A 20,495-nucleotide genomic window follows, 5' to 3' on the forward strand; every position below is an offset into this window, starting at 1 on the left:
GAGACATTCAGTTCTCAAAAGTCACATAATATTAATCTGTATTTTTCAGTTACTGGTGTTATAAGAAATAGGAAAAAGGGAGAGAACCGTCACAAGCCAAATTTATTGTTAGTAATAGTCTGCTGTCCAAAAACATAGAAATTAAAATATACAAAACTATAATTTTGCCTGTGGTTCTGTATGGGTGTGAAACTTGGTCTCTGACATTAAGGGAGGAACATAGACTGAGGGTGTTTGAGAACAGAGTGTTGAGGAGAATATTTGGACCGAAGAGAGATGAAGTGACAGGAGGTTGGAGAAAACTGCATAATGAGGGGCTTCATAGCTTGTACTCTTCTCCAAGTATAATTAGAATGATCAAGTCAAGGAGGGTGAGGTGGGCAGGTCATGTAGCACGAATTTTTGAGACGAGGAAAGCGTATAGGATATTGGAGGGAAAGCCAGAAGGAAAGAGATCACTGGGACGACCAAGGCGTAGGTGGGTGGATAATATTAGAATGAATCTTAGAGAGATAGGATGGGATGGATTGAATAGATCTGGCTCAGGATAGGGACCAGTGGAGGGCTCTTGTAAACACGGTAATGAACCTTTGGGTTCCATAAAATGCTGGGAAATTCTTGAGTAGCTGTACAATTGGCGGCTCCTCCAGAAGGGCTCAGCTCCATGAGTAAGTAAGTAAGTAAGTAAGTAAATAATACGGGCCTCAATAAACTTTTATTGGCCCGAGGCCCCCACAACAGCAAATCTGGCCATGACATCAGTAAATTACATAACATTGCTTGGGAACTCAGAAATGAGTGCTGATGCACTCAAGGACCAGATTAACTCGCGGTGATGAAGTATGGCAGTAGTGGTATGGGTTGCATACAGAGAACGGGTTTATATCTCAAGCGCTATCGGAACTACAACAGCTGTGCTCCATAATTCCAAACGGTGCTTTCTACCTTCCCATATTTTCCCCTCCTCACTCTTCTACCTAAGCTGCTTGCTGCAAATTCGTAGATGGTATTTCATTACAGCGCAAAATGTATTAGATATAAAAACGTATAGATGAAATTGTCCCTGTGTTTCATTAATTAAGCACCACGCCATGAAAATGTATGAGCGAGTGGAGGTATACCTCCACCATTCTTGACGTCGGCACTAAATGGAGGTGAGTGGTCAGCTTTACGCCGCTGTCGTTTCATCCCCGGAGAAACAACCCCTGGTACCCATTGCGTAGGAATTCGGTTGGGCCCCAGAGCCGTTCTGGACTCTGTGGGCCCCTTCCGAGAATTGAACCCTGGCTGTTCAGCTCGTAGCCCGTCTCTATACCGACGGGGTTATTACGACTCACAAGCGTATTAGATATAACGAGCAATATTCGTGTTTCAATCAGAATAATAATACATAATATAAAATTTCAACAAAATGTATGAAGCAGTCTGTGAGATATATAGAAAGACCAGTTTATGTCCTTATGTAAAGTAGGATTTGTAGCCTTTCAATATGGTTAAAGCTCAAAATTGCCGACAAATGTTATGAATAGATGTCATATAAAATTACACCAAATTTACTGTTTGTGATGTAAATAAAATATTCTATTTAAGACCTAAGTAAGGTGGACTTTAGGGACGCTCCATAGCTCAAGCGGTTAGTCGCTGGCTTTCCACCGCGGGGGCCCAGGTTCGATCCCGGGGTACGCTCAAGTGGGATTTGTGGTGGACAAAGTGGTGCTGGGGCAGGTTTTCTCCGAGTACTTCGGGTTCCCCTGCCAATCTTCATTCCAGCAATTGCTCCACAATCACCCTCACCTATCATCTGGGGCTGGTACAATAGGTCAGAAGTGGCCGCAGTACAAGGGACTTATTTAAATATAACTTGTATGCTGAACACAGGTTGTCCATAGCGGCATGTCCACACATTACGCAACATCTATAGATGGACATGCGTCCAACTACACAACATATTCTCCATAACCAGCAGTAGAAAATAATGGCCTTCTTCCTGTTCATGTACTTACAAAAAAGTACATTTAATAAACTTAAACTGATAATGGCTAGTCATTTTTAACAAACATGACTTATTTTTAGCCTATTGCCCTTAATTTGAAGAAAAAAATTGGAAGTTGGTTTATGCTGTTCCATGCTGTCTGTGTATCCCCAATCAACTTTTGAAAGGCTGAACCAGTCTTAATTGAACTTGATATGTATATCATCACACCTGAACACATCACAATGTCGTACTTCATAAATCCCTCCCATCAGTCTGTGTATTTATACGTGTGTCCCTTTTCGTTGCTAGGCATCGGCTCGGTAAAAACGTTACCGCTACAATGAATACACACACAGCAATGGGAAAATTGTTGAAGGCATCGTTTTGTGTGAGGTCCGTGCTGTACCAAGGAAAGCAGACACAATTATTTCTTTTCAGAAATCCCTTCATGACAACTTCCGTTCAACATACACATAAAGTGTTTCTTCGTAGTGTTGGCTGTGCCTTCTGATAAGGGCCAGTAGCGTGCCGAAACGCGTAAAGGCAAATTATATTCTCGTGTTAAAACTGATACTCTAGATGGCCCTCACTACTCATTCAAGGATGTGCGGGGCTTGCAACTAAAAACTTAATGCAGAATATGAGTACAAAACTACGCTTTGCACTTCCTTGTTTATAAATTTCTTCCTTTGGAGAGCGAGGTAGGACGCAACGAAGCTGCACATGCTGGCGGCTGCCTCTCCGAAGGACGCTAGTCACACCGTCACTTCTATTAGTGGGCGTGACGCAATGCGACACACGAAATAAAAAAGTCAAACTGGCGTAATGCCTTAGAGAGAGGATACTATTAAGTACCTTGAGTAACAAATATTTCTGTTCAAAATAGAACGCAAGGAACCAGGTTCAGCATAATCTCGTTTTAACGGACTAATTTTGGGGGAGGGGGTGTCCGGTATTGCCGAATGTACGTATTCCTCACAAAAACGTGTAACGGATACTCCAGATTCTAATTTTTAAATAAATTCAAACTTCTGTTTTACACTCACGTTTGTCCTTTTTTTTTCTTGTACATGGTGTATTAATTATAAAAAATTATAGCACAGAACAAGCAAAAAACAACACAGTACAAATTTAATTTGCGATAGATGGTGTCACGCTTCCAGCACGACTGGCGAAGTGCACATACACGACATATGACACAGATTGTTACGGGGAAGTCCCAACACATCAACCGGAGAATAACCGGGAAGTACCGAATTTTGTTAACTAAATCCGAAATCCATTAAATCGAGGATTTACTCTATAAAAAACGACATAGAATATGACAGAATCTCATTTCTGTCTAATGGGTAATTTGTTATGGCTCGAGAAAAACAAAACACATTTTCATTAGCTCCATAAAACCCAGTGATTACTATATGTATCACCTGATCTAATACATTAAAGCTCTGCGTTCTGCCTTCAGACTGTATATGTGTGTTCCGTATGCTTCTCACAGTAAACAGCGATTACTTTCCTAAACAAAATTAACCGGTTGGTTTTTGTAGCGGAGACGATATGTGCTGCCTGTGAGGTACGAACTGAATTCTTATATACTATTCAGAATAAACCGTATCTTCTTCAAATGCGCGTGGTGTGAATTCGTAAGCAGGGCCTTGCTTTTACTTTACTGCAACAGACTACGAGAGTCACAAAGGAGGTTTATACAGGTCTTCAATGGTTAAAGTATCTCAAAGCAGCCGGCTCTATAACAGGCCGTGCAGGCCCGTAGGGTTGTGAGACGTCGAGGCTGCCACATTTTCTAGACAGTCGGCGACATGTTCCTCTGAAATATCGGCTGGATTTAAAACGGACAACATTGGGTTATATCCCAGAAGATAGAACTCTTCATAACCACCGCTGTGAGAACCTCAAATCCTACATGTAAACTCACTCTCACGGAAATAATTCACAAACGCGGATTCGCACATGGAACACGTGACCTCAGAAAGTAACTAGTTTAGAAATAATATGGCTACGTGCGTGGGTCCCTCTTTCAGTTAATGAAGAACAGGAAGCAGGGGAGAATGGATTGATATCACAGGAGCTTAAAAGAAAACGAACAAAATTACGTACTAAACGAGAGCAGCTTCACACCTGTACTGAGACAAGTCTCCTGCTCCAATTAACCGTTTCAATCTCTTCTTTGGTAAATAATACCAGAGTGGTCAAATTTAGTACGATGGTGTGGCACTTATGGGGGGGGGGAGGGAGTAGAAATACCGTGACATGCTTCGTCGGAAAACTTGAACAGACAAACAAAAATTGGGGATGTATGAATAGGTAGCACATCTAACAAAAAAAGGTAAATTTATTCCTGCCCAACGCCATGAAGACCTATAGAGGAGTGCAGGTATAGCTCCGCCATTCTTAACTTCGGCACTAGATGGAGGTGAATGGCCGGCTTCACGCCCAGGCTGCTTTAACCCTATGTGGAGAGCCCTCTGAACCCATTGGATACGAAAGTGAGTGAGCCTCAGTGCCGGTCTGGTCACTGTGGAGCAGAGAAAAATCTCTTGCCGCTACCGGGAACCGATCCCCGTGTCCTCGGCGGTCCAGCCAGTCGCTATACCGACTGAGCTATCCCGACTGACAGATAATATTAAACTAGATTTCAAATACAAAGAATGAAATAAGTGGACAGGATCCTGTTGGATAAGACGAAGTCTAACGAAGGGCTGTTGTGAGCATGGTGATGAACATTTCGAGTTGACTAGAAGGTAGGGTATCTCTCGTCCTGTTGGACGACTATCAACTTCTCATGAAGAACACTGTTCCGATGCTTGAACTCTGTTCATACCTAACACATAAGCATTTCTGCTCAGGGTAGCTCAGTCAGTGCGGTGACTACGTTGCCGGTCGGGTTTCGGTTCCCAGCGACAGCAAAGGTTTTTTTTTCTTTTTGCCACAGCTTCCAGACCGCATCTGACCAATGGACATTGAGGAATCTTTCCGTGGGGGTAAAGAGACAGAGCAGTCAGGTAAATATTTAATCCAATCTTTATGGTTTGCATCATGTTGTGTGTTTGATAATCGTGTAAACTGTGCCATCAACACAACATAAAAGCATCTTCAAAATGAAGGCAATAAATAAAATATTGATTCATATTAAGACAACTCAAGTCAAGAACTTACTTTTAACTCGCTTGATGATATCCTAGAAAAGGTAGAAACATGTAGCGCATATCTTCTCATAATAAATAAACAATAGTGATAGAGTCGTATATATTTTGTCTTCATTTTGAAGTTACTTTTATGTTGTGCTGACGACCCAATTTACACTTTTATTTATTTTTTTTCCCCTTGGCGCTACAGCCCCAGTGGGCCTAGGCCTACCTCCAAGAAGTTCTCTGTTCATTTCGGTTTTTCTATATCTTACACATTCGGTAGGACTCTTTGGGCGGGTGATCAGCTCGTCGAAAGGCCTCTACCTGTACACAAACACAGAAAAACGCACACAAACATCCATGCCCTGAGTGGGATTCGAACCCACGATCCCGGCTTCCGAGCGAGCGAAGACAGTGCATGCCTTAGACCGCTCGGCTACCGTGACCGGCCTACACTTTTATTTAATCTCATTTAATGTCAAAGCTATATTTCCATTCAAATACACGTCATTTGTAACGTGGCGCTTAACAAATCAAGAACAGGGCATCTTTACCGCAAACTACAGGTAAACATGAAGAATGCCGTCTTCTGGAATGTGGCGCCGTGTAAATATTGTGTTAACAGCGCCGCTTCCCAGAAGACAGCATTATTCACCGTCACCGCTGTGGAAATCTCAAATCTTACACACCTAAACACGATGAATTAAATTAAGACGTATATTTAATGGTCCGACATGCACTTCTGTACGAATTTTGACGATCTAAGTTTTGGATGGGGCTGGTGATAATGACGTTACGACTTGGCGCTCTGAGAGAGGCAAAAGAAAAAGGGGGGGAGGGGAGACGTTAGTAGACGCTACCTACCTACTTCCTTCCAACAGAGCTATTTCTAGTGCCATAAGACGTCATAACTACCTCCCCTTCGCCCCAGAACGTCACATGGAGGAATGCTTTATCGAGCCTGCAGTGTAAAAATGTCCCTCATAATTCCCGGAGGACTTGCCGATGATCTGGAGGGACTGCTAGTAATACATTGGGAGCAGGGTCATTCTTGAGAAGCTTACAGTCGTTTTACCACTATAAAGATTCCGCACAATTTATTGAACCCGAAAATTCATTACCGTACTTCTTTTGGCTTATTTTGGACTTCACCCATCGTCTGGTATATAAAAGACAAAAAAAAAACACAACGTTTCGGAGACTGGATCTGTCTCCGTCTTCAGGTGGATAGGGAAGGATAAACTTACTCAGTTGGGCCCCTTAGAAAGAGCTGGTCTCAATCACTGGACAAACCCCGGTCCGTAGAAGAACAACCTATGAACAACCGACAACCGGTTGCATCAGTGGGAGAAAGGAATAAAATCACAGTAAAGGCAGGATAGAAAACGTCGTGGTCTTATGTCTTTTACATATCAGACGATGGATGAAGTCCAAAATAAGCCAAAAGAAGTACAGTATACACCATTGTCAGAATCCTTTCAAGTCTATGTAAAGTATGTAATCAGCGATAGCNTACCGTGTTCACAAAGAGCCCGTCGCCGAACACCACACTGAGCCAGATGTACCCAGTCAACACTATTTTCTTATAACGTATGGTAATACTGTCTTCGTACCTATGCCCGAGCTTTCCAAAGAGTTCCTTTCCTTCAGAACCAAATTTTGCACGCATTTCTGGTCTCTCCCATATTCTACCCATCTCATCCTTCCTGATCTGATCATTCTAGTAATACCTGGAGGAGAGAACAAATCATGAAACTCCTCCTTACGCAATTTTCTCCACCCTCTTATGCCTGTATACTTCTGGGAATTCTTTTCCGCCCTTGGCTACAAGGAAAGCTGACAATGTCATATTTGTATGGTGGTATTCATTGCTTTAGTAGCAGCTCTCCGTGAACATAACCCGCCCATCATAAGGCACTCGATTGCTCCAGTGACGCTTCCATGCAATACAGCGAGGCCCCGGGGCGAGTTCACTGGACTTCTTTTTTAGCCTACTTTTCATATTTTGAAGAAATGACAGGAGGCTTATGCGATCTCCATTTTATCTGCGTAACCCACCTAGCAACTTTTGAATGGCTGAACCAATCTGTATGAAACTTGGCTACCGCAACGTGGTACTTCCTAAACCCCTCCCATCAGTCTGTGTCTATGTGTGTATCCCCCAGCGTTGCTACACAAAAGTTACAGCGGCAACGAATACACACGCAACAATAGAATTGTTGGACGTGTCGCTTTCTATTCGGTCTGTGTCGTATCAAGGAATGAATGAATGCATGAGGGGTAGGCCTTCTCGGCCCTTGCACCGCGACCTACAGTGGTCTATTGTGCTTTCGTATCAAGGAAAGTAGGCGGTTAATTCTTGCCAGAACTTCTTGTTTCATTTTTGTTTCCAAATGACATTCAGCGAAGGTCAAAAGTGGTGAAATTGAAATCACTATTAGAAGATAAGACAGGAAGTTTTGGAAAATATTCATCACCTAATTCCCCTTGATAAGACATGGACCACATGGATAAANNNNAGGTGGGGGGGGGGGGGGGGGGTTGCACACAGCAAGTTGATCCAGTAAGCCTCCTGCTATTTTTTTCAAAATAAGGCAAGTAGGCTGAAAACTAAAAGTTGAAGTAGTTAGACGGTTTTAGGACACAAAGAAAATCTTTACTTAAACACTGAAGTAAATGTGTATTTGCTGAAATATTTATTTCTGTACATATATTAGTTTTTTTCTTTGATTTGTACCAATCACAAGATAGCAAAGTGTTCACATGTCTCTATAATAAAGCTTCAACATAGTGTTACACTTATCATTACACAAAGTGGTAAGTATTATGTAATATTCAACATTGCTCTATACATTTAACGTAAAAAGAGAAGCGGCAGTGACGCAAGCTCGAAACAGTTGTTTGAAGTTAATTACAAAATAATCAAATGTGAAATTGGATTTTGTTTCCAAGTTCTAGTTAAAGGCAATACTGAACGAATATAACCAACGTTTCCTCTAGGGTGAGGATGCGCCTGCGCTACCCGATGTCTTCTGAGCAGCAATTGGTTTGGCCTGGACAACCCGAGGGGGGGGGGACAAAGATTTTCGAAAAATGTCAACATGAGACATTAAATTAATATGCTCCCAAAAATAACCCAAAATTGTACTTTACTTTGAAAGCTTAATTCTTAAAATTCAAATTGACTATTCAGTAAACCAATAAAAGTACGCAGGAGACTGAGGCTCGTGAGCGGGAGTAGCGGCCGCGCACGCGCAGAGCTTAGAGGGATCACTGAATGCCATATTCATCTTTTATTTCTATTTCATGTGATAATATTCGATTTGTATCAATGCTGCATTTAAGTTGTAGGTACCTTATTTGGTTCTTTTTCTGTCGCTGCCTTTTTGAACTATCAATAACATTACTGTGCCATGCTTATGTACCACGTATAATGCAAACATATAGATTTTATGAAGATTTCGGAAAAAAATAAACGCATCAACAGCCACAATTTTAAATATAAATAGGCCCACATAATAATATATTACAAAACACAACATTCAAGTCTGTGAAAGGCGTATTAAGTCACATTGAAAGGAAACACACGGAGAGATCAAACACGAAAGAGAACATTGTCCCACAATCGCTAATGAGTCTTGCTGTAGGAATCCTTATTTTGGTAACCCTGCACGTATCCTGAGCTGTCGGCCATGTCCTTGCGCCCAGCCATTCCTCTGCCCTTACCACTCTCATCAAAACGCTGCTTATGAGCGCCAGTATATCGAGTAGTGTCTGTAAGGCGTTCAATAGCAGAAGACTTGCCTCCACCCTGAAAGAAATTCAGAGGAAATGTGTTACAGTTTCATGCAACTACAGACAATAATACATAAATAATAATAATAAAGTCAGAAACATCATGNCTACGCATAAAGTTAAACCTTTTAAATAAACTAATAATGCTACAAAACCCAGATCTACACTCGGTCAGTCTACTGATTACCCCAATTGATGCCTTTCGTGGTTTTACTCAACTTATAGCCAAATAAGGGGGTAGTCCCTCCACATTGGCTGTATCCATCCTTCACGTATTACAATTTATCATTATTTAATCTTACTGCACATTATACAACTTCTGCAGTTAAAACAGCGTTGCTGAACAGTCTAACGATCAAGTATTGATATGGAAATTTAACAAATTAACATGCATAAAATAATGTTAAATTTAATAAAATTCATTAGTAAGTTTATCGTGGAATGCTTCTATGCGTAAGTTGTCCCTGTACTTAAATAGTCAGGCATTATGCTATGAACACGTATGGATGATTGGTAGTACAGATCAACCTTTCCTGATCTCGGCACTAGATGGGTGTAAGTGGTCAGCTTCAAGACCCTGCCGCTTTACCCCGAGCCGCCGGTTTCCACTAGATAGGACGCTGGGTGGGTCCCAGTGTCGGTCTCGACGGTGTGGAGAAAAGAAAAACCTTGCACGGCCGGGAATCAAGCACGGGCCGACCAGCCCGCAGCCAGTCGCTATACCGAATGAGATGATTGTTTGCATAAAGAGCTCTTATCGTGAATGTCATTTTATATGTCCAATGTTTCATCTCTTTCAGCAAAATTCTGTTACTGAAGTTCTACAGTAAAACTTACAGGAAACAGGAAATTCAGAAAATGTGTGCTCCAGAAGTACAGCTATCTATTCTTGTCTGTTTCTAAATGCGAACATTTTCCTTTCCATTGCACGGCAAGTAACCACCCCCGTGTTTCCAGACGTCTGCTATATAAAATCAGGTTCATATCACGTCCGTCAGAGGGTGGGATTGGTTTATATTACTGCACCATCATATCCAGATCGGTAGCGACGGGCTACGTGCTTGAAGGTCGGGGTTTAGACTCCTGGGAGGGGTAAAATTTTTTTTTACACCGTCTGGACCAAATCTGAGGCCCACCCAGCGCCCTATCCAATGGGTACTGGGGATTCCTTCCCTGGGAGTAAAGCGGCCGGGGCGTGAAGCTGACTACTCACCTCCATTTAGTGCCGAGGCCAAGAATGATGGAGCTATACTTCCACTCCTCAATACGTCTTCATGGTATAGCGCTTAACTAATTAAGCACAGGGAGAAGTTCTTTTTATCAGCACCGATATACAGGAAAGCGCTGATGGTAGGACGATTGGAAGGAATCAGACGTGGCCTGCTGATGTTACTATCCCGCACTTTGCATGGATGAACTAAAGAATACGCGAAAAATGTCAGGATAGTCGACGTTTCGACCTACGTTCGAAACCATTACCTCCCAAATACGAGTCTGGAGTGTACCGCTACGACAACCCGCTCGGTGCCATGGATTGGCGTAGAGGCTGGAATTTTAGGAAAACTGCATCAGTCATATCGACTGCGAGGAGGGGGGGGGGTTGGTAGCTTCAGGGCACAATCTCTGAGTGCCCATGGAGGGTGAGTCACACCTTCGGAATGATTCATGATGAACTCCTCTGTAACCGTGACATCAGCTTCTGTCACTTTTGTCAGTGTGTCAACAGTAACAGGCGAGAGACCTGTGCCCGTCCGGCATACAGACGCAAGCCGTCAAGGCCTGTAAGAATACTTAATGCAGTCAGGAGTGAGTTACACTGGTTGTTGAGGACACCACACACTTGCAGAATGCAGAGCGTAGTTTTTTGTCTGCAATGGAGCCAGAAGAAAGCGTAGCATTCATCTCTCTTGTTTATTTCTACAACGGACGCATAAGAGCATGCCGGAGTGTTCGTCGCGTGTGGTACATGATCATTCGATCAGATCTGACACCTACTGTGCTCTGTGTGTCTTGATTACACCTAACTGCGCGCTGTGTATCGTCGTGACAAATAACACAGGTGAAAAATATATTACCACATTTGACGGTGAAATGTCCCTTGAAAACGAAACGTCACAGGATATAAGATGTATAACATTTTCGTCTTAAAAAAAAAAAAAACAACAAAGACTCGCACTATGGTTAGCTTGAGGGTGAATTTCACTTCAACACACTTCAAAAGGCAGAACCAAACACAACAGGCGCATCACGGTTGGTCACGCTCCATAACCACGACACAAAAGCAGCAGCAGAACATTTCGCGCCTCATAGCTTCATGGCAGCAGAGAACGAAAGAACGAAAAACTGACTATGCGACGAAATAATAATGCTAGTTGTCCAGGGCATATTGCACGCTCACAAACGTAACCTGTACGAAAGAACGAAATACTGACTATGCGACGAAATAATAATGCTAGTTGTCCAGGGCATATTGCACGCTCACAAACGTAACCTGTACGAAAGAACGAAATACTGACTATGCGACGAAATAATAATGCTAGTTGTCCAGGGCATATTGCACGCTCACAAACGTAACCTGTACGAAAGAACGAAATACTGACTATGCAACGAAATAATAATGCTAGTTGTCCAGGGCATATTGCACGCTCACAAACGTAACCTGTACGAAAGAACGAAATACTGACTATGCGACGAAATAATAATGCTAGTTGTCCAGGGCATATTGCACGCTCACAAACGTAACCTGTACGAAAGAACGAAATACTGACTATGCAACGAAATAATAATGCTAGTTGTCCAGGGCATATTGCACGCTCACAAACGTAACCTGTACGAAATAACTTCGTCAGATCCCGAAAAGAAATTTGTCGAAATAATTCTGAAACACAAGTGAAAATTCATTAACAGAAAGCAAATAAGGTGAAACAACAACTGCAAAAGTTTATTGGGCACACGGTAAAATTATTCGTGGCACGGGAGTGGAGGTTTTAACTCTTACGTGTTTATGAACCACAAGGACAACAATTCTAGTATAACTTTCCGGGAGGGCCGTGCCATAGCTCAGACGATTCGTCGCTGGCTTCCCACCGCGGCGGCCCGGGTCGGGTTATGTGGGATTTGAGGTGAACAAAGTGGCAATGGAGTATGTTTTCTCCGACTACTTCGGTTTCACCTGCCAATCTTCATTCCACTGTCTGCTCCACAATCACAAACATCTATGTGTATCATCTGGGACTGGTACAACAGCCCAGTAGTGGTCGCAGTACCAAGTGGACTCAGTCTCGTCCCTCTAAAAAAAATCCGAGACAGCTCAGTCGGTATAAACGACTAGGCTGCTGGCAGGTAACCAAGCGTATTTTTCGTGTTTCAATTTTCCTCCTTTCAGACCTACTCAGAGCCCAGTTTTCACTTCCATACATATATTGTACATAGGAGTTGCTGTTACAAGTTTAATCTGTGCATCATTTCATGAGCGTATGTACCATACGTAAGGGACACGCGGTAGTGCAGTTATCTCAGGTACTATGCTACAAGCCGAAAGGTCGCGGGTTCCAATCCCTATGAAATAATTGGACTTTTTCAATTGATCTAACGCTTCCTGCCGCACTATGGCCCTGGGGTCGACTCAGCCTCTAACAGAAATGAGTACCAGGAATCTTCCTGGAGTAACGTGGGACCGGTGCGTAAGCCTGACAACCTCACCGCCATGTGTGAGCCGATGATCTAGAAAATGAGGGAGCCTCGACATCTTACAACCCTATGGACCCCCACGGCCTGTTACAGGGGTAGCTTTACATTACTTTTTTGCCTTTATGTGCTATAAGTAATGACTGTTGTATCATATAGCTTACTACTGTCGCCCCTGCTCCTCCATCCGTGACTGATTTAACATTGCCTGCATTCCTAGAAGGTGTGTATATGTTCTGATGCAAAAAGAGCATATATACACACGGGACAAACTAAAATCATTATAATCGATAACGTCTTGGATTAGAACCAAATTCCCTTCGAATATCAAATAAAAAGTAAAAAAAAAAAGTAAAGGTATCCATGTAACAGGCCGTGAAGACCCATAGGGTTGTGAGATGTTGAGGTTCCCACATTTTCTAGACAATCGACTCAGAAATGGTAGTAATGTTGTTAACCTTACGCGCCGGCCGCCCTTTACCCCCCAGGAAGATTCCTGGTACTCATTTCTGTTAGAGGCTGAGTCGACCCCAGGGCCATAATGCGGCAGGAAGGATTAAGTAAATGAAAAAAAAATCCAATGACCTCATCGGGACTTGAACCCGCGACCTTCCGGCTTGTAGCATAGTGCCTCAATCAACTACGCTACCGCGTGCCCCCTTTGGATATGAAATAGGAACGGTATTCTTTTTGTACAGAACTATAAGGCTTATTTTGGACTCTATCCATCGTCTGGTATTATAAGACCAAAAACCCACAACGTTTCGGAGACTGCATCTGTCTCCGTCCTCAGGTGGATGGGGCAGGATAGACCTACTAAGTTGGGCCCGTTAGAATGAGCTGAGGACGCAGACAGATCCAGTCTCCGAAACGTTGTGGGTTTTTTGTCTTATATATGCCAGACGATGGATAAAGTCCAAAATAAGCCTTATAGTTCTGTACAGCATACACCATCGTCAGAATCCTTTCAAGGTTTCTTTGGGTCGGGTGAGATTGAGTCCACTTGGTACGTCGGCCACTGTTTGGCTTGTTGTACCAACCCCGGATGATAGATGATGAGTGTGGAGCAGTCGGTGGAATGAGAGTTGGCAGGGGAAACCGAAGTACTCGGAGAAAACCTGTCCCAGAGACACTTTGTCCACCACAAATCCACATGATATGACCTGGGCTCGAACCCGGATCGCCGCGGTGGGTAGCCGGCGACTAACCGTCTGAGCTATGGCACGGCCATAATAGGAACGGTAAGAGTTAGGCCCCGATATCGATCGATTTCAATTTTCTCTGTATGAGATTTCATCCAGTTCATAAATATATGTGGGGGTTGTTCTTACCGAGACTCCTGTAAGGCCTGGAGTTCCACAAGAAGCCATTTTGGATTTAATTTCCTCCACGTCGACTTTCTTGTTCTTAGCCAGATCCTCGAGGAACTTGTTGTAGTCATCAACACCCAACTTCTGTTGTCTGCAACACAAGTAGCAAACCAGACTCTCAACAAACAAGTGAAGTTGCTTCCTAAGCAGTACCGCCACGACGGAAAAAAACCAATATATGCAGGCAAAATTCTATCTATCTATGGCTTTACAGCCATTTGTTGAACCTTGGTCGCTTTAAACAAAAAGGTAAAACTATCCCTGTAACAGGCCGTGAAGGCCCATAGAGTTGTGAGACGTCGAAGCTCCCACATATTCTCTACACAGTCGACTCACAGATGGCGGTAAGATTGTCAGCCTTATGCGCCGGCCGCCCTTTACCCCCCAGGAAGATTCCTGGTACTCATTTCTCTTAGAGGCTGAGTCGACCACAGGGCCATAGTGCGGCTGGAAGGATCAGGTAAATTGAAAAAATCCACCTCATCGGGACTCGATCTCGCGACCTTCCGGCCTGTAGCACACTGCCTCAACCATCTACGCTACCGCGTTCCCGTGGTCGCTTTTTAAGTTTCTTAATCCCATACACAGTCGGTAGGACTCCTTGGAAGTCAGCCGGTCGAAAGACCGCAACCTACATACAGAACAACATAAACACAGAATAAACGTACACAGACATCCATGCTTCAAATGGGATTCGATCCCGCGATCCCAGTGTTCGAGCGAGAGAAGACAGGTCATGCCTTAGACCGCGCGGCCACTGTTATCGGCAGGCAAAGCTCTACCGGTATGCAATCGATGAATTCATTTACAGGATACGAATTCTTTGTCTCTCTTGAGCAATTTGTCGCCACTTACAAGTCAAACAATCAGCGAATTTCGATTACCCAATAAAGACGATGTAGTATTCGAAACGGTCAAGAAGCGGCACGATGGGTTGCAGTTACTGCCTTTTGGAACATTATCCATTGTCCAGTTTTGTTTAAACTAAAGTGACGGAGACCGTCCTAACTCCCGCAGACGGTTCACGTACTTGTGTTTGGTTTAGGAGCACGCGGTAACGTAGTTGGTTGAGGCACTATGCTACAAGCCGGCATGTCGGAGGATCGAGTCCCGATGAGGTTGATTTTTCAAGTTACCTAATCCTTCCAGCCACACTATGGACCTAGAGTCCACTCAGCCTCTAAGAGAAATGGGTACCAGGAATCTTCCTGGGGCCAAAGGGCGGCCGGCGCGTAAGCCTGACAACCTCACCGCCATCTCTGAGCCGTCCGTCTAGAGAAAATGTGGGAGCCCCGACGTCTCATAGCCCTGTGGGCCTTCACGGCCTGTTACAGGGATAACTTTACCTTACCTTGGTTTATATATCCCGCCTTGTGTGTTGATTGGTGTCCGGAGGTTGGGACTAGCTCTATCGATTGGGTCCAACTGAGTAGTCATGTAAACTGGACCGTCAGCACACCATAGATAGGTATCTTCCATAACAAGACATAACAGATACGATTGTATCACTTATTTCTTTATTATGTACAGGAGTATGCTGCATGTTTCGACCTATTTATAGGTCATCATCAGGCATGTTCCATAAAAACACAAACTAAGTTTCTTCAATTGTGTTGTCCTAATATGGATCCATATTATGCAGCTGGTAGAGGGCCGTGCCATATCTCAGGCGGTTAGTCGCTGGTTTCCCACTGCGGCGGCCCGGGTTCGAGCCCAAGTCAAGTCATACGGGATTTGTGGTGGACAAAGTGACACGGGGGCACGTTTTTTCCGAGTACTTCGGTTTTCCCTCCCAATCTTAATTCCATCAATTGCTCCACAGTCACCCTCACCTATCATCTGGGGCTGGTACAATAGGCCAGTAGTGGCCGCAGTACCAAGTGAACTCAGTCTCATCCAACTAAGAACAATAATAATAAAAAAGCAGTTGGTAGTTGCTATTATCTAGCGAATATATCTTTGGATAATGCAGACAAATGTGTATTCAACTTCTTGATGTTACATGGTTGTTATTAATGGTGAAAACTTACTACATTAGGGATTTTTTTAATTGCTAGTGGGGTGGGACTAAGTCCCTTGTACTGCGGCCACTTCTGGCCTATTGTACCAGCCCCAGATGATAGGTGAGGGTGATTGTGGAGCAATTGGTGGAATGAAGATTGGCATGGGAAACCGAAGTACTCGGAGAAAACCTGCCCCAGCGCCATTTTGTCCACCACAAATCCTACTTGACCATATTATGGATTAATAAAATCTATTATTCATTGCCAGCCGGTCACGGTAGCCGAGCGGTCTAAGGCATGTACTGTCTTTGCTCGCTCGGAAGCCGGGATCGCGGGTTCGACTCCCACACAAGGCATGGGTGTTTGGTATGCTTGTGTTGTCATGTGTTTAGGCAGAGGCGTTGCGACGAGCTGATCACTCCTCCAAGGAGTCCTAACGTCTGTAAAATGACAATGAAACTGAAAATCAGAGGCCAGGGCCCAAGGTGGTGTAGATCCAGTAAAAAAAAAATTAGTAACATTAAAAACTGGTACAGAAGTTAAGAGTTGCGTTTAACAGCTAAAATGAGTTTGTAAATTGCACAATCACGTCGAAATAACTGTTTAGTGCTAACTAGATTTCTATAGAAATGACCGTGGAATTATACTGGGACTAAACGCACTTTTGCTTTCGTCTTGGGACCGTAGTAATTTGTGGATCTCGTGTCGATGCGCTGTGTGGGGGGGCCCACTTTTATCTGCTGTAGCTTGTTTTGGCTAGTTATACGCCTATTTTCCGTGTGTACGCTCTACACGCGGTAACGTACTTGGTTGAGGCACTAAGCTACAAGCCGGAAGGTCGCGGGTTCAAGTCCCGATGAGGTCATTTGACCTTTTTTAATTTACCTAATCCTTCCAGCCGCACTTGGGCCCTGTGGTCGACTCAGCCTCTAACAGAAATGAGTACTAGCAATTAAATAAATAATTTTTCTGGGGAGTAAAGCGCGGCCGGCGCGTAAGGCTGACAAACTTACCGCCATCTTTGAGCCGATTGTCTAGATAATGTGGGAACCCTCAACATCTCACAACCCTATGGGCCTTCATGGCCTGTTACAGGGATAGCTTAACCTTTTACTTTTACGCTGTAAGATCGATTTTTGGATTTAAGATCAACTGGGTAGGCTTTTCCCTGAAGACGGAGGCAAAGTCCAGTCTCCATAACGTTGTTCTGCACGTAGATGAAAACAGGACGATAAATAATGGCCAAAAAGTCAATAAGATGCCATCGCCACGAAATTGTATATCTCATAGTGGGTTGCATTTTAACTTGAGGGTTGGACACTCGGTTGGGTTCCCTGTCACTTTGGACGGTCTTCGCGTTTCTTTTCCTTAGTCTCTCTGGGAAAAAAAATAATATGCTAGATCCTTAAAAGAGGTCACGACTGATTAATTCCGGGGCACGCGGAAGCGTAGTTGGTTGAGGCACTATGCCACAGGCTGGAAGATAGCGGGCTCGAGTCCCGATGTGGATTTTCTTCAATTTCCTCTGCCTTCCAGCCGCACTATGGCCCTAGGGTCGACACAGTCTCTAAGAGAAATGAGTACCATGAATCTTCCTGGGGGTGTAAGTACGGCCGGCGCATAAGGCTGACAACATTACCGCCGTCTGTGAGCCGATTACCTTGAGAAAATGTGGGAGTCTCGATGTCTCACAAGCCTATGGGCCTCCACGGCCTGTTATAGGGATATCTTTACTTTAGCGTACCCGATTAATTCCACCTCCTGTCTAGTTCACCATTCACAATGATACATCTTGAATTATGTCAATAATACACTAAAAATAATCAAAATCTAAAATTTAGGCTTATGTAACCTCTTACAAATCCGGAGCGACAGCAGTTGCCTAATGACATACGGTATAAACATTTCAACTGTCTGGTCGTCAAACAGGCGGAACGTTCAACCAAATACGACTTTATGCAGAAAAGTAAAACCGTCCACATCGTCATCATCTTTCTAAGGAGCTTACACTGTCCAATGGGTCCTTCGTAAGATGTCTTCATGTTTACGGTTACACCTTCAAATGGCATTACGTCACTCTGCGCAAACCATTATGTCAATGTGAATGTGTTAGTTCTGACATGGCACGTTAGAGGCGCGCGCACCTGTAAGTGCACGCACACACTTGGTGCAAGGCAAGGGGAAAATTATCCCCGAGCTTAATTAATAAAGCACAACACCGTAAAGACGATAAGCCGTGATTTCTCAGTCGGTATGGCGACCGGCTACGGGCTGGACGGACAGGGTTCAATTCCCAGCAGGGGCAGGTCATTGTTCTCTTCTTCACAGAGTCCAGACCGGCTCGGGGGCCCACTCAGTCTCTTCTCCAATGGGTACCGGAGGCTCTTCCCACGGGGGTAAAGCGGCTGGGACGTGAAGCTGACCACTGGCCTCCATCTAGTGTTGAGGTCAAACGCTGGAGCTATATCTCAGCTCTCCTATTCATCTTCATGGCGTGGTGCTGAATTAATTAAGCACACGAACAATTTTACTTTTACCGTGAAGACGTGTGGGGGTGTGGAGGTATAATTCCACCATTCTTGACCTTGGCGCTATCAACTTCACACCCTGGCCGCGTTACCCCGCCGCTGGGGAAACAGCCCCAGTACCCACTGGATAAGAGACTGGGTGGGTCCCACAGAGGGTCATAACGCCGTGGAGAAGAGAACAATTTCTTTCCCCTGCCGTGAATCGAACCCCGGCCATCCATCCAGTGGTCCATTGCTATCCCGGACCCTTCGACACGGGTGACTTATCACTAAAAGTTGCGAGGCACTTCTGATTTTCATCCATATCGGTCCGCAGAAGAGGTCATCATGCTTAAGGACAGTAATCAACTTCTTCACGCATATCATGAAGGTTAATCAAACTTTATACACAAACTTTAAATAACGTGACATGTAGACCAATTTCCAAGTAACAGCTGTGTACACAGGCGACAGTAAAGACCCGGGACACTTCGGGAACCTAGAGGAAGTGGAATGTGAGCCGTTGGAAGCCGCTATCAAGCTACGGCTAGTGAGTGTTCTATAGTTAGAGTGATCTATGGAGTAGGTAACTCAGTAAGACTGTCGTAGTTATTTGTAGTTACGTTTAAATATTAATTAAATCCGATTACAAATCAAAACCCCGTCTACAGTCACTCAATAACGTGACAACACGTTTAAACCGCAAATAATTTCCCTTTGAATCTGTGTGCTTACATTGCGGCGTTCATATCGTTTCGAATTTTGTTTCCATTATTTCAAGCATAATACACAAAATGTCTTGGGCTCGGTCAAGCAGTCTACATTAATATTAAAATGAAATTATCTGTCACTCGTCAAATGATGACGTGTCAGCCAACTATCAAAATGTCGTGTATATCAATTATACTTCACACAACTGTCAATGTCCTACGTAGCAGTGATATAATGAAGCAACCACTGCTACAGATCTTGGCGGAAACATTTTCAAAACTGATGGGACTAATGAGTGTAGACTATGCTCATCCATTTTTGCATTTAGCACGTTAAACCTTAATTGCAGAGTCTGAGCGGAATAGACTCTGTACCTTGTTTTCTCATCCTCTCTGAGTACACACACAAAACACTCCTCCATGCCATCATAATTTCAAGAGCTTCGTGACAAATCAACATAAAACCACCTCCCAAGGATAAGGGATATTCAAAATACATTTTGCGTTTCAAAAAACACTTCACGCATCAGGGGTTAGCGTGACTAATAACAATGGGTTCTGGATCTGAGGACTGGGTTTATTGGCACTTCTTTACAGCTACAATTAAGTACGACGGTTCGCAATCAATGACTATAAGACTCGCTCCATTCCTTATTGGATCACGAGTGTCTTCTCTTCCACTGTGACGAATGACGAACGAATAATTCCTGCTCACACCTTGAATTGCCTTGCTCGACATCTGTCTGACGAAATAATTTGAAGAGTCTCCACTGCTCCTTATATAGGCTAGCTCGTATCCATAGAAATCCATGTAGAATGATTCGTTGTCATGAAAACGTGTTTTAACTATCCGTTGTATAGCAACGGATTATCACGTTACATTACCAACACACCAGCACAGATCTCACAGGAAAACCAGAGATATTTTCCTTGCGTTGGCCTCAACAGCAAGATATGGAAATCACGACACAAAATTGTGCTAAGCAGTTGCGCAACCATCAGAGCCGATTACCAAACTGTTGACTGTTTCTGATGTAACAGTTTCTTCCAGGAAACTATCCCATGGACGTACTTCAAGCTACTATGAGTGCACTCTGAGACGTATTTTAAATTTAGAAACCTAAATCTGCTGAAAAAGTGTTACTTAATTGAAAATTTTGTTTAGTGCATCGCTTAAAACGGCCAAACTCATATAATCTGAATTGTGTCATCGGTTTAACCTGGAACTATACAGAACTATCTGATCTACCGTTGCTTAATTCACCAACTTAATTAGGAGACGTCATCATATTGATCTTAACG

The 20,495-nt window shown here is 43.7% G+C and overlaps 1 protein-coding gene across 2 annotated transcripts in view; it reads right to left on the reverse strand.

The window, feature by feature from the left end:
* Positions 1–7,781: 7,781 nt before the first annotated feature.
* The window catches only part of LOC111869493 (tubulin polymerization-promoting protein homolog), a 32,325-nt gene continuing 19,611 nt past the window's right edge, over positions 7,782–20,495 (reverse strand). For both annotated transcript variants that reach the window (XM_023861064.2, XM_033753453.1), the window contains exons 3-4: positions 13,935–14,064; positions 7,782–8,932 (exon numbers count right to left, since the gene is read on the reverse strand). In XM_023861064.2, coding sequence (XP_023716832.1) covers positions 8,750–8,932; positions 13,935–14,064 — 313 coding nt within the window. In that variant the 3' untranslated portion in view covers positions 7,782–8,749. The remainder of the gene's footprint in view (positions 8,933–13,934; positions 14,065–20,495) is intronic.

The sequence above is a fragment of the Cryptotermes secundus genome, unplaced genomic scaffold, assembly GCF_002891405.2.
Source record: "Cryptotermes secundus unplaced genomic scaffold, Csec_1.0 scaffold2244, whole genome shotgun sequence".
Lineage (NCBI taxonomy): Eukaryota > Metazoa > Arthropoda > Insecta > Blattodea > Kalotermitidae > Cryptotermes > Cryptotermes secundus.